Here is a 15,823-nt window from a genome sequence, read left to right as displayed (position 1 = left end):
AGCATAGACATCCACTCTGAAGCGTACATAGTCAAACCCATTGGTTAGAAAAAGCAAAAGCCTTTTTACTGGTGGGATTTTCCTGTGTTACGTATTGCCTCGTTGCTTACATTTTGTCGAAGGCTAACGCTTCACAATTTACTTGAAATTAATTCTCCCTGCCCACTCAAGAACAATAGTTGCCGGTGGCTGCACAGTGCAACTTGCTGTGGTGACGAAGAACTGATTTCCAGGAAACTGCTGTTTTATCTGGGTGTGAAACTACTTTAAAGTTTCTGAATAAATTACACAATATTGGATCAGTGCATAGACGTTTGTACTCACTGATACCTGATCCAACATTTCATGCAGTATGGGAGACATTTCTAATACTGGTATTGGTATCAGAACAATTCAAAGATAGAGTATGTACTATCTCATTCTGACACACTATAAGATAAAGGGAAACAAACATTTGATCTGTCTCTTGTTGTGTTTTGCCGCAGGTATCTCTACTTTTGCAATGCAGCCGACATCCATAGTGGTGACTGAGGGCTCAGTCGCCAGGTTTTCCTGCAAAATCACTGCACACCCTCCTCCCATCATCACTTGGGAGTTCAATCGGGTCACATTACCCCTTGCCACTGAAAGGTATGCACTGTTTTCAGTTCAACGTCATTGTCAGTTTTCACATATTTACTGGGCATGAGATATTTTTGAAACAGGATATAAAATATAATCTGTGACCACTGTTGTCCATTATCAGTTATAAATATTCAATATGTAATTGTTCCATGTGCTTTAAGTGATAAATGCTGTGTCATACCTCTGTCATACAGAATCACAGTCCTGCCCAGTGGTGTTCTCCAGATCTACGGGGTGCAGCGGGCAGATGCTGGAAATTACCGCTGCATCGCCACCAACATTGCCAGCCGCCGCCGAAGCATAGAGGCCACCCTCACCGTCACCCCAGGTGTGTAAGCCAGATTTCTTTCAGAGATATGTACTGTGAAAAAGGCATCGATACACAGTTTACACAGCACAAACACATCACACACATTCTGTTACCCATCCAGACCAGTCTCTCCTGGGCCACAGTACTGTATTGTAACAGTACTAACACTACTTAATTTAACTTTATTATAACAATACTTTATTCAATTTTATTATAGCCGCACTTTAACTTTATTAAAACGGTACTTTAACTTTATAACTGTACTTTATTTAATTTTATTATAACAGTGCTTTATTGAACTTTATTGTTTTAAGTTTATAACTCTAGTATGTTAGCAGTCTACAGTTGTTTAAAGAAGATCTCAAAATATTGAGATATAAATCGTGTGTCACAATATAGCCTAAAAATATTGCAATATTATGTGAAGGTCATATCCCCCAGCCCTGTGTGATGGATGTTTATAATTTATTTTCATGAGAGAAACTGTCAAAAGTATTAACATATTAAAACCAATACTGCAGTATCACAGCAGGGTAACTGGTTTGTGTCTCTCAAACAGGTATAAACTTGTCAATAGTTTGTGAAATGGCTTGTTCATTCACTAAAGTGACAAAGATAACACTTCCACTTGAATCTACAATGTCCATCACATCACACCACATGTACTAAAGCTGTCTTCATCCCTGCAGCTCCCAGGCCCCAGCTCCCCCAGAGGCCGCGCATCATCGCCGGGCCACAGAACATCTCAGTGTCGCTGCACCAGAATGCCATCCTTGAGTGCATGGCCACAGGCAACCCACGACCCATCATCTCCTGGAGCCGAGCAGACAGCAAGTCCATTGATGTTTACAACACCAAAGTGTTGGGAAATGGCAACCTCCTCATCACAGACATCAAGCCCCAGCATGGAGGAGTCTACATGTGCCGAGCCACCACCCCCGGCACGCGAAACTACACAGTCACTGCAGCCAACATCACGGTGTTAGGTACAGATATGCTGTAGTGTGGCTGAACGTGTCTAGATTTTTTATTTATAAGTCACAATTCAAACTTTGTTATTGATGTTCTTTTTTTTAAAGCACCACCTTCCTTGGTCGAGTGGCCGGAGAGTCTGACCCGTCCACGTGCAGGCACCGCCCGCTTTGTGTGTCAAGCTGAAGGAGTTCCAATGCCTCAAATCACCTGGCTCAAAAATGGAGAGAAAGTTCACTCCAACGGTCGAATCAAGATGTACAACAGGTATGTTCCTCCCTCCATGTAAGGGATAATTCCTGAGATCCATAAATCCCTTTTCTGACCAGTCACATGTATTTGCATCTGTATGCACAGAGAAGACGAAAACAGGAACCCTAACTCCTTTAACTGAACCATGAAACACTCGTTTAACAGTCTTTGTTTGCCAATTTAAAACAAGCTAAATAAATAATTCACTGATGTCCCTACAGTCGAAAGGAAACTGAATAATTTACAGCATTGCAAATGGGGTTTTAGTTGGTTTCCCTATAATTTGCTCCCGCTTCTTACTCAAACGCCCTTGTTAAAGGTAATTATAGAATGATTACACCCTGCTAAACGAGTCTCAGGATGAAGCCGTCTGTGTGTGCACAATCTGACTCCATCTGTATGTGTCTGTGTCACATAGCAAACTGGTCATCAACCAGATCATCCCCGAGGACGATGCCATCTATCAGTGCCAGGCGGAAAACGAGCAGGGTTCGGTCCTCTCCATGGCGAGGCTCATCGTAGTGATGTCTGAGGATCGGCCGAGTGCTCCCAGGAATATCCGAGCTGACACCGTGTCGAGCTCCGCCATCCTTCTGGCTTGGGAGAGGCCTCAGTTCAACTCTGATAAAGTTATTGCTTACTCAGTGCACTACATGAAGGCTGAAGGTGAGTGGTGTGTAAACAAACAAGAGAGAACAGGGTTCAGATTTTCGGTATTGTCTCTAGTGGAAAGTTACTGTTAATATATTTGGATATTTCATGTTAATGGCCTTTATAAGTGAACTGTAGCACTTGAGCACTGTACTCCTCACAGTGTTGGATGTATGATGGACAGCTTAAAACAACAGGGATCAAAACTGATGCAGCAGAACCAGAGTTATCATCTTTTTTATTCCATGTTGTCCATGATGCTGCTTTTCACTTACCTCAGATGTCAGAGGTCAGAGACAGGAATGGCATCACACGTCAAGATGCTGTTAGCAGTACCAGTTCTAGCCAGGTTAGTCGTTGTAAGCAGTACCACTTGATAGTAAATAAAAACACAACATGTCCACAGAAAGAAGTTGGTCAGTGTTGTGTGTACAACTATTTTAATGAGACACAAATTAGACAGAAGTACTAATAAACTGTAAATGACTACAGCTTTGACTACTGCTAATATGCAGGGCAGCCATCTTGGATTTTAAAGTTGGCGTTTGTGAGGTTCTACTGACTTTGCAAGTCGGAAATCCAACTTCAAAGGCTGTTCCCACTGGGAACTTGGAAATTCTGACTTTCTACTGCAAATAGAACGCATCATTATTACTCTTTAGCAAAACCTGGTGCCTACATTATCCACAATGCAACAAGACTGCTCAGTCTGCTCAGAGATTCAGCTGTGATTTGTTAGTAGCTGCAAATATAACTCCAAGCCATTAGCCTCAAGCAGAGATGCAGATGCAGAGTGGGAAACAGTCTTCAGTTCTCTTCTCCAGATGTTTTTTAAATTTTCAAACTTGTTGTCTTTAATCTGTCAGATTTCACACAGCTCCATCTGGAGCAACAAAAAGCTTCATACAACTCTTTTTCATATATGCAGTAGTATTCCCCTGTAAACAGACTTTGATGCATAAATTGGGTGGAGTACCCCCTTTACATCTTGTTTCCACATAGTTCTGTGTACGTTTGTGAGTCAACCAGAAGCATATGAAAACCTCCGTGATCTCCGATGTGTTTGCAGAACACCTTCTGTTGTTTTTCAGAATTGAAAAATTGAACTTTTGTGGCAGATTTGAGACAACCCGAGTGCACTGTGCCACAGGAAGTGTGGATTAAAACGAATCAGCTACCAAATTATACATATTTTCTCAGAGAAAAGTTCAATGGCATGTTAAGTGAGGTACCATTGGTAGCGTGCTTGCTGCGTAACATTAGAGAACATGCATAGCGGATCATATGTCTTTTGATATAATATTTCACAAACTGTTTCAGACCTGACAGGTCGACCTCCTTATGTATTTTACCATGAATCGTCGGTCTTATTTTGTAGTGCTCATTGTGCATGTTCAACAAGACTGGATGGCAAAAAACTCTCAAATTTAACTTTTTTTTGCCATTTATATGGAGGCATTTTTATTCATTTGTAGAGAGAGGCATTTCTTTGCCTTGGAAATGCCTAGGGGCATACTTTAAACACTATATGGAAATACCAGGCCTCCAGGAACTACGCCTAGCCTTGCTGACTATTTTTCCCAGTGGCCACTCGTGGTATTGCAGTAAAAAAAAATCCCCTGCGGCCCAAAAAAACGTTTTCCCCATAGACCACCATTATAAAAGAGACGTCTGTAACACTGTTGATGGGACACCTCGAACTGCAAACAAGGCCAATTATGACTCTTTCTATTATGAATATTTGATCCATGGAGGTTTTATGATTTTAAGACTTTTCTTGAGCTGAGAATCCGTGACGTCATCACTATGTAATGTCGAGGTGAGCAGGAACACTGCTGTGCATTTCAAGTGGGCTGCATATCATAAAAGTAAAGCAAGCTAGAATTTTTTTTTGTTTTTTTTTTTGGTGCATGCACTAGGCGAGCAACTCCATTTTAAAAAGGTGCCCTCTTAGGGTCTGGTGTCTAGGTATTATTATACATCAATGGGAAATACAGACACAAAATAAAACCGTGGAAATGAGACATTAAAGCTTCAGAAAATAGAAGTTTAGGAACTTAAATTCTGCCACATCCTGTCCAAAAAGTATGTTGTAGGAGCTGACCATGTTTTGTTAACGCCATGTTGGTGGGCAGAGGTCAAGGGAAGAAGAAGAAATGCCTCTCCAAAATAAAGAACAACAGCTTTCCCATGACAAACAGGAATAGTCTTCTAAAGACCTGTGGAATTTAAAGATGCAGGGTTCCTTCCTTTTGACTGATAAAATGCAGGATACACACCAAACCATTCACATGAAGCACAACGGCTGTAGTGTGGCAGCAGAAAAGCCTCAAAGCCTTTCAGCCTTCCTGGGAACTCTTGCTGTTGACAACAAGAGTCACATTCAGACAATGCAACATTCGAGAAAAAAATTCAGCTTGTTCATTCAAGCACTGCACTTAATCATAATGCCACTGACTTCCATTGTGGAGGTGAAATGTACAGAATTCAACCAGAGAGAAAGGAACACCTGCTGGATTTCATTTGGGATAAGGAGGTCAACATAAAAAGAACAAGTTGAACAAATTCTCTGTTTTGTTCTTGAATAACTGGCATCTGTCAGGGATTTTCTGCACTTGATTTAGATTTAGTGACACAATCTCCTCGGTCCCAGTCACAGAGAATGGCTGTTCTTTGACATTGACAGAGCATCGGACAGTACGCTCTGCACCTGAGGTTGCAGAGAGGGAAGCTCGCCACTAAATGGAGCCTCTAATGAAAGGAGAAACTAATTAGCCTGTGTGATGGAGTGTCCGAAAGTGTGTACTCCGTGAGGGCGGGAGGGAGACTGTGAATTGGACAGGAAGGCAGACTTTGTTGCACATTTTTCAGAGGCTTACCGAGGCATTCAGACGACAGAGAAAGCTTTTTTTGTTTACTCCTCAAGTACCTTGTTTACCAAGTCAGAAATCAGACCAGGTATTTTTATTCTGCCAGGACACAAATACATTGTGTGTCTTTACTAATCTGCTCCATAAAATGACTGTTACACAATTGAGTGGTGCAGCGATTATGTTATTTGGAGGTCAACTTGGAAGTTAGCATCGGGATTTTTCCATTGGGTTTTGGATTATTGCAGTAAATAACTTCTGTGGCAAACAAAAGTTTATACATTTTGGGATTATCTCCACAAATGAACACCACTCAAATGATTTTTGAAGCATAAATGCAATCACCAGAGGTACAAAGCTCATGCTATAAATAAGCTACACCACGGTCGCATGACTTAACTGTCGCCACCACTCATCAACTGAACTGCCATTGGAAAATATTATAAGGACTATAAGTATAAGTTGGAGAGTTTGAGTCAGGATAGTTTGCAAGAGTGTGAGTATGAATACTGCAAGGCTGTAAAGGCCATGGTAGAAGCAGACTGCTGATGAGTTTCCATGTTTGGCATGATGTTGTTTAATGTCCCCAAAAACCTCTGTAGTCTCATTTAGCCACTTTTTAGCAACCAGCTTTTTTGAGACATGCAAAAGCTTCAAAATTCACAAGTGGGGTATTTACTAACATATTTTATGTGGTAAAACAAAATGGGTCTCTTAAGCTTGTGTTAACCACAGACCTTATTTCAAGCATCTAACCAAAAACCCATTCAAAAAACCCACTAATTTCCAGACGAGGTAAACCGGTGTGCAAACATGCAAACTCATTCCCAAGTTGTAGGACTCATTCCTGCAGCAATCCATAGGACATAAAAAAAACTAGTGTAAGTGACATTGAAATGAATGTTATAAAACCTGCTTCAGGAAGTGAAGAATATTTTGTAATGACATGATGCATGACAAAAGTTGGGACTCTCGGCAAAATTGTACTTGACCAGTGGTGGTTGTGTGGAGTTTTATCACAAAATACTCATGTCATATTTAGTTTTCCAGCTTGGTGAGAATGTCAGGTGATTAAACCATGCACATATTCAATTATGAAGACATACACACATAAGGTGTTATAAGGTTTTGTTCGATAGCAACAACATAGAATTTTACCATACTTTTATACCTTTAATGGACAGGATAATGGCTAGGATTTTGATTTCCTGTTTTGAATATATGCTATATCTTAAAATCTTAAGTATATTATCCAAACAAATCAACAAATGTGAGAACAGAAGTAGATAAAAAAAAGAGTTTCTTTGTCACAAGACAGGGCAGATATCTTCCAGAAAAATAAGAACTTCTTATGCAGATATTGATTTGGTTTATTGTGGTATAAAAATCTGTTTTGCGATGTTGTCATTTGTTCAGGATTAAACAACGAGGAATATCAAGTTGTCATTGGAAACGACACAACCCGCTACATTATTGATGACCTGGAGCCGGCTCGAAACTACACCTTCTACGTGGTGGCCTACATGCCCATGGGAGCCAGTCGAATGTCTGACAACGTATTCCAGCACACGCTCGAGGACGGTGAGGCACACGCTTAGTGAAGGTCACAAACAACATAATCCTTCCCACAGTTGATACAAAATCAGAAGTGAGTCATATGTAAGAGTGAGACGAGCAGATAAGGGACAGACTGCTTGGATTGATTTTTAAAGAGACTCTGATATTCCAGCAGGAGCTCAGAGGATGTTTGTTTACAGAATATTTTAACTGCAGTGAGCTTTGTTGCTGATGTCAGAGACAATCAATTTATTTGTACACACTGTGCATGTATGTGTGTCCCTCGTGAACACAAGCTCATGTGTTTCTGTGTTTCTGTCCCATGCCCTGTGAGTATTTTTGAATTCTAGTCAAACCTTATTTGCTCATGGCCCGAGGGTCAGAGGCTGCTGTGTGTCTGTTCTGTATGACCGGAGTTATTAAATGATATTACACATAGCTTGCAGGGCAAGCTTGAGGTCATCTTAAATAGGTGCTCTGGTAAAGACAGTTTAAGCAACTTCTAGCTATACATAAATACAATGTCTTTTGATTAGTATTGAACACACAAGAGTTGTGTCAGAATTTCATCCGAAAATATTACTTAAAAGCAGAACATGTAGCTTTATCATGTACTGAGTTATTTGATCACAATCTGTAGCCACCATGATTTGCCTCCAATTTTAGGGTTAGTATATATTAGGGTGCTCAATATGGATAGAACACTATATTGTTGTATGTATTTAAGTCACTAATTATTGTCATATGGTCCATTTTTGGAAAAATGTTTTGGTAAAAAATAAAATTTTAACAGCCCTTGACTTGCAACATTGCCCACAGTGGCCTGATACAACTAGATAATAACTGGATCACTATGATATAAATGGTAGACAACATTATGTTGTCCCAAGGTATATACAGTATCTTGTTTGTGACTAAACTCTTGTCCCCTGGGCTGGTGCAGAAGGTTACCAATTTAAACACAGATGATATTTTTTATGTCAAGGACCAGATTAATCAAAGAGCTACTGGCGACAAAGGATGCTGTTGAGTCGCCTCACATTGTCTCTGTCTCGGCCAAAAAGTTGCACATGAACACACCACAAAGACTACAGCCAACTGACAACTAGAATGTACGTTCTGCCCCTGCATGAGAGGAAATATCTCCTGATACCAGCAGGCAGCAGTAGCATAAATATATGTATGCCGTGTTTCATTTACCTCGGAAGTCGGAGATCAGATGATGCCACAGTGGAGTCGACTGCATTCCAGTCTGAAAACCAAGATATTGTTAGCAATACCAGTTGATAACAACGGATTACGCTGTATTTTGCACATATAAACACCATAGCAGCATGTCCACAGATAGAAGTTGGACAGGACTGTTTGAGGTTGACAGGATTTTTGAGATTGAGGTTGGTCAGGGTACCCCGACTTTCTGAGTCAGGAATCTGACTTCAGGGGGCGTTCCAGACGAAATTTCCCACTGGGAACTCAGAAATTCCAACTTTTTGGACTACATGAGAAAAAGAAGCCAACAAGGGCTGACTAGTGCCAACAGTGCGCTACACACTGCAAAAACTAGGGTGACGGAAGCTCACCAGCGGCCCGACATTGATTGAAGGCCATTGGTGTGTCAGGGCCCTTAATATGGAGCTTTTTTCGTTTAGAAATCAAGTTTCAATTTCAGCTCTTAATGTACCAAATGACTCAGCTCATTGGGAGCTATTTAGAAAAACCCCATTAAACCACATTATGAGGAGTTCCCTTATTCCTTTTTAGGAAAGGCAAACCTTCAGAAGAAACAGCTATTCAAAGCTTAAGGGTTGACTCTTCTGTTTTTGGCTCTCAGGATTTCTTTTGGTCTTAACCTTCCTCTCTTGTTGGTCCACAGTTCCCCTCCGTGCCCCAGAGCTCAGCCTCACCAGCCGCAGCCCCATGGACATCCAGGTATCTTGGCAGCCCCTTCCAGATAAGCTGAGTCGTGGCAGAGTCTCCGCCTACCGTTTGTCCTATCGCACCAGTGCTGAGAATACAGTCTCACAGATAGAGCTACCTGGAGAGAAGACCCAGCATCTCCTGGAAAACCTGCAGCCTGACACCATCTACCTCCTGCGCATTGCTGCTGCCACCAGCATTGGGTGGGGGGAGCAGTCTGCCTGGACATCCCACCGCACACCGAAGGCATCCAGTGCTCAAGGTACAACATTTGGGCCAATTGTCCTTATAATTTATTATAGATGAATTAAAGATTTTGTAAACATGCAGTCACAAAATACTAACATCTCGACATAGAGGACCTAAAAAGTTGAATTATCACAGAACTCTTATCTTCTTCTTAAACCATGGGAGTCGAGAGAGGAGCTTGCTCTTATAATCTTGTTAAGGCATTGCGTTTGTTACTCTGCGACCCTTGCCCTGCGCTGTCAGTAACATTGGAGGGGTTTCAGTCATGGGTCATAAAGGCAGCGACTCAGGCCTCTGGGTGGGAAGAGTATATGGCTGTTTAGAGCCACATCTGAAGCTTTGAGGTGGGGGAGGGGAGGATTTGTTTTTCCTGCCCATCTCTATTGCCCTCTGTCTCCAGTTTAAACTCAGGCAGGAGTCTTCTATCGCTAAACTTCATTCCCCTCATTCCTAAAATAAAAATGTGTGAAATGGCTCCCCTGGCTGCTCGCGTGGTTGCCTCTGGTCTGCATTGAGTGTGAAACAGCTGGTAAAGCATCAGATGGTAGTTTCACTTTTCAAAGAGCAGGCACCTCCTCTGTCCCTCACATAAACACTGGAAACACCTTTCAGTTTTCCAAGAACAAATTCCTCTTTTCTGGAAAGTCATAGATACACACAGCAGGAGTATTTTGGTTACCACGAACCTGAAAAAACTGTTTATGAGCACTTCCTTGTGTTAGTGTACGATTGTAATCCATCTGGGAATATCATCACCTACATATAAATGTTTTCCTGACTCCTCTCCCTGTAGTTCCTATGGCCCCCGAGCTGCATTTGGAGCCTTTGAACTGCACCACTATCTTGGCGCGCTGGCAGCTGGCACCCAGGAATTCCGCCGGTGTTCAAGGCTTCAGACTCTTCTACCACGAGGAGAGCCAGTCAGAGAGGGCCCCGGTTCAGCTGCGTGCCTCGGATTATAAGTACACCATCGGAGGCCTTGGTGAGTTTTGTTTCACATCATTTGCTGCCACTGTGTTACCCGATATGAAGGACGTCATGCGGTGTCTTCATGGTTCTCTCGTAAACGAGAACACTCAACAACATGACAGAGACTTCATTTTAGTATCTTAAGTTTATGCATAAGATCTGATAAAATTTTAAAGCATCTTGCTGAAAAAAGTATTTTTCTTAAAACTTTTTTGGCTTGTTAGTGCTTTTAAAGGTTCAGGTTGTAATATGAAAAACAAAAGGTGTGTTTTTGTTATCTATTCACTAAATTAGCATAATCATTGGCCTTATTCATCACATTTAATATGTGTAAGTGATTATGGTGGGTCATTAATAGAAATGGGCACTCAATACCTTTGAGGTATTGACCAAAATAACTCAGTACCAAACAGTACTGGCACGTCTCCAGTCAAATGATACCTGTATTTGACCCTTTTTGCCCTGGGATCTGATGCCAGACCATCCTGATCCCCTGCATGATCAGCAAACTTTCTGTTGCTGCCGTCACTGGACTCAGAGCTGCTCTCTTCCCTGTAAACAGTTCTAAAATCCAATACCAAGGCATGAAATGGTCCCAACTTGCTAACGGTTAGTGCTGTCACTGTGTATGTGCGGGCGGACTCTTGCCAATTGTCCCTGGTGCAGAGCTCACACTCCTGCAGCAGCAGCTATGACCCACACAGTCTGTGTTGTGGTGAAGTAGAGCGTAGTGCTCTGTTGGTATTGGTATCACCTCAAGGGTTCTGATGTCATAATTTTTTTTAAAGGATACCCAGCCCTAGTCATTAAGCAGCTCAAGTATGGTTGTTAACATATTAGAGTATATGAAGCCAAGCCAAAAAAGAAACATGAGCCTGCACCCACATATTTCTACAAATGGATGTAAGACTCTCCCATCGATTAAAATTAAAAAACTTGCATATCTTAACAGTTAATTGAAGCTCACAGAAGTTTTTGTGAAATAGTTTGTGGTGGTTCAAACCAGCAGCATCTATTGACAGCAAAGCTTATGAGTGATTAATTAGCTTAAGCCTCGTCATGTGTCGAGCAGAGCCGTGAAACAGAACAGCGCCACATCCCACTTCCATGACCTCCCAACCTCTGTGCAGTGTGTGTGTCTTTGCAGCAGCTGCCGGATGGCGTTTGGGACATATCGCAGCTCTTCTAGCCTTTAGGTCAGATTCATTTTGGCCTTTTTTTGTTTGAGAGAGGAGAGGTGGCTCAGGCCACTGCAGTGGACAACTGACCATCTGTGGCCAGAGGGGGTCAACCAGGTGGCCAGCAGCTGACTTGTAAATCAGGAAGCTTGGTGCTTGGATGGGATAAGAAAGAAAGGAAGATGAGGAGGCACTATAAATTACTATAGGTGTTAACTTCAACTGCTGCAGGCATTGAGTTAGTTAGATATTTAGTTCAGTGGGTTAAACAGCATTTACCATTCATGCTACAATACATCCACTGTGAAACTAACAGCAACTGCTCCTGCCGGTGACGAAAATCAGTTTAATTTGTGTTTTATTAATTAAATGTCTTCCATATTACTTTATGTTTTTGTGCACATGTTATTGTGTAGTAATATGCAGAGTATCTCCCGAGTGCTCTGTATATAGTATTAATGTTCTGCGAGGAAGAGGACGCTGTAGTCACATAAAAATTAAGTTTAAGCCAATCACAAAAAATTAGCAGCATCCAAAACAGAGCCACATCCGAATAAATAGAATCATCTTTTTGTTCCTCTTTGATAAAGGAGCTTTGCAGGGCTGTGTTTTGAAGAGAGGGAAGCTGTTGTGTGGAGGCTGATTTATTATGTGTTTTATGACTGCTTTGAGCAGCATTGCTGGAAGAGCATTGACATCAAAGACTCTCATTGTGTTTGGCTTGGAGAGCCACAAAGATAGTTTATTAGCCAGGACTTTAAGGAAATGCAGCCTCTCACCAACTGAGCTGCAGGCCAAACAATGAGCGTGTCTTGTGAGCTCACTATCTTGCAATCCGGAGATTTCTTTCTCATGAAGGAGGGAGGTGTAAAATGCAGCATCTGACCTCCTGTGTGGCAAAACATCCTGCATCATAGGGAACCCTGCTGAGCTCAGAGGAATCTGACTAAATGACTTATTACTTATTAAAACTTCATTCTTCAAGACATTACTTTTTGCTATTATTTTAGCTGCACCATTAATTAAACACAACTGATCAGAGATGGGACCGAGACATTGTTTTGCAAGTCTTTGCATTTTAGTCTCAAATCAGGTCCCAAGTCCTACATGTGCTCTTCAACAAATGTAATGCCATTTTAATAACAGCTTAATAGTAGATTAATTTTTTAAAACTGCTTCGTAAAAAGATTTGTTGTTGCATGTCCGTCAGTAAATTTTAACCTGCATGTTTTGCATACTGCATTTTGTTTTTTGTTGGCCACCACATTGTTTTGTACTCGAAGAAAAGTATTTGTAGTATGATTTTTTTCTAATTGGTGCTCACTTATGTAACGTTAGTTTGTCCTAGTTCTCCCCTGCAACTTGACTGGAAGCTGTCAGGTTGGTTCAAACAAACTGGATCATCTGGGGACTTAAGTGGCAACTTGCTGGGAATTTAGAGTTCTAAGATCAGTAGGTTCAGGACATAAAGGAAAATGAATTGATTTGTGGCACACTTTTTAAATAACATATTTTATTCTTCGGGCTCAGGGGGAGGTATCAAGAATTTTCAAGTTAAAAGACTCAAGTCCCAGTGAAGTCACGAGTCATTGGTATAAACATCAAAGTCGAGTCAAAAGCCTTTTATTATTTTTTCAAGTCGAGTCAAAAGTCATCAAATTTGTGACTCTAGTCTGACTCAAGTTGAAGTCATGTGTCTCGAGTCCACGTCTCTGCTATTGATAGAGCATAACTCAAACAACAGCTTTGAAAGCAAACTTTAATAAACCTAACACAAGAAAATGTTAACAGGTGAAAACCTCTAAATGCTGAAATCTTGTTTGACAATAGCACGAATGAAGAAAAGTCAGTCATGTCAGATATAAAGCATCACAAACTGTGTCTAAAGTTTGCCAATATTACCCACCATAAGCTGCTGGTCCTACCAGTCAAAGTCAGGCTGTGGAAGGAAAACCTCTGAGTGTAATGAACTGAACCAGACTTCATTTTATGGCTAATGAGTTTAACTTTTCATGTGCAAGAGGAAGCTTATGTTATTTTGTTACCTCTGTTATTTATTTATGTCATTAGTTGGGGTCACACATTAGATCTTGTGCTGCACAAGGGTTAAGCACTGTAATGATTCTGTATCCATACTGACAACACATACGGGAATATTCATTTCAGGAGGTGTTAGATTGATTATTGGACCACTTAAATATGAATACTGTGACTCTGCTACATGTTACTTACAGTAAGCTGGTCACATCAAATAAAGTATTGATCTCATGTTAATAATTCACTTCACATTCAAAGTAATCCAGCACCTCTTAAATGATTTCCATTTCTTTCCGTTCTCATGTTGTCTCCCTTTCCACCTCCCTCCACATTTATTTTGAGTGTGATTCAAGAGACCAAAAACACAATACAAAGCTAAACAAAGCTAAAGCTGAATTTGATTGATAACATTATTATTACTATTACTTAGAATTTTCTACAGCTATAGTGATAGCTATAGTGCTGTTGGTCACGAAAATTGTGAAGTGAAAATCTGGTACCGTGTCAACCCCTGTTGATGTTTACTGACAACTCACCTGAATGGAGATAGAGCGGACATGAATGATCAGGAACTAGTTCATCATGCTGTTATTAACGTGCATGTTACTGAAGTAATCTCTAAAGGTTTAAGGCTACAGATGCTCCACATTTAGTGTCCTGGAGACTACTAAAGGCTGACTGTAGGGTTTCCTCAGCAGGTGATTTGTTTTGCAAATTAAATCTGCTTGTACTGTAAATGGTATTTTCTATAATCCAGCAGCAGCCATCTCTCTCTCTTTTATGCCAATAATATGGATTTCTGAACTGTCAGCTGTGGCAAAACTGGGTGCTGCTGATTCAGCTCTGTGTGCGGCTGCAGAAGGACATGCTCTGAGCTGACTGTTAAATTATCACTTATGACCGATCCAGATGATTGAAAGCGCACCCTGAGAGACAGGAATGTGTTTGAGAGGCTCCAGTTGGGTATAAATGACACAGTGATGTGACCTTTCCTCGCATGTGTATTCTCTGCTCGGCCCATGAGCAGAACATGTAGCCGTAGTCGAGGCTTAAATACCTCTCATACCTGTTGGCACCAGGCAGTGCTGTGTGCACAACGGTAGATTTATCTCATAGCTGCGGGCCATCTATCTTCTCTGCTCCTTTTATTAAACACAAGGCAGAGTGTGCTCAGTGTGAAAACTGGGTTTGTGCTCTGACCATCATTTAAAAGGTCATTTTGTGCTTAACTTGTGTGAGTGTGTCAGTATGTGTCCATGTGTTGATTTGTGAGGATAAGGGCAAAAGAGAGCGGGGGAGGAGAGAGGGAGAGAGATGATAGATGCTGGTGTGAGGGTTCATGCGGGAGTTGACATTTATGGCCCCTGTTCAGGCCTGGCTTGCTGCGGCCTGGGGGGCCTTTCACAGGGCAGAACAAAAACCTTGGGGGCCAACAGGATCTGCATTTTGGCTGTAAAAAAAGGAGGGGTGACCACAAATGGCTCAAATATGCCCTTTAATACAAACAGCATAATTTATGGGTGTAAGGCCATGTGAGATTTATCCCAGTGGAAAGGACAGGAACAAGCTCATGGAATGGCATCTCGAGCAGCATTCTAAGAATATAATGTGGAGTAATGCAGCCGCCTTTGGAACTCTATTTCTGCATCCACTGGAAGTGCTGGAGCAATTTGCAGATTAATTGAAAATCACTGAAGAGTAAATATTGATGGTGGCTTATTATTTCAGTTTTTTGATTAAGCAAAAAAAAAAAAAAAAAAACTGTTTTAAAATGTGACAATTTTCTGCTTCTCTGTGTTTCTTGTCACTGTAAACTGATTATCATTAGGTTTGGGACTGTTGGTTGGATAGCACAAGACTTTTTAAAACATTAGATTTGGCTCTGATACACACTTTTTAAACCAAACCAATTTAGGGGGGACACCCCAGGTGTAGTGTGTAAAATTTTTAACCTGTAGATACCAGGGGTGGGAATCATCAGAGGCTCCACGACATGATATCATCACGATATATAAGTTACGATACAGTGTTACTGCGATTTTAAATATGTTGCAATATGCTCAGTATTGCTATAAAATATATTTTGATATATTGCAATTCATTATCTTTTTTCAATTGTAAATTGTGATTTCACAAGAAAACTTTGTCAACATCACTGCATCCATTTTTGTTTTTGCAGCAAAATCTGTGTAGTGGACTGAAAAAGCAATTGATTATATTATTCTAATAGGCTACCT

General features: G+C 41.0%; 1 protein-coding gene across 1 annotated transcript in view; it reads left to right on the top strand.

Moving 5' to 3' along the window:
* The window catches only part of prtga (protogenin homolog a (Gallus gallus)), a 44,400-nt gene that overhangs the window by 13,607 nt on the left and 14,970 nt on the right, over window positions 1-15,823 (top strand). Inside the window, exons 3-10 of the mRNA XM_049564794.1 lie at window positions 486-630; window positions 819-952; window positions 1,624-1,920; window positions 2,014-2,173; window positions 2,577-2,824; window positions 7,096-7,260; window positions 9,110-9,415; window positions 10,196-10,384. Coding sequence (XP_049420751.1) covers window positions 486-630; window positions 819-952; window positions 1,624-1,920; window positions 2,014-2,173; window positions 2,577-2,824; window positions 7,096-7,260; window positions 9,110-9,415; window positions 10,196-10,384 — 1,644 coding nt within the window. The remainder of the gene's footprint in view (window positions 1-485; window positions 631-818; window positions 953-1,623; window positions 1,921-2,013; window positions 2,174-2,576; window positions 2,825-7,095; window positions 7,261-9,109; window positions 9,416-10,195; window positions 10,385-15,823) is intronic.

Source organism: Epinephelus fuscoguttatus, linkage group LG2, assembly GCF_011397635.1.
Source record: "Epinephelus fuscoguttatus linkage group LG2, E.fuscoguttatus.final_Chr_v1".
Taxonomy (NCBI): Eukaryota; Metazoa; Chordata; class Actinopteri; order Perciformes; family Serranidae; genus Epinephelus; species Epinephelus fuscoguttatus.
This window is presented reverse-complemented; position numbering and strand designations above follow the sequence as displayed.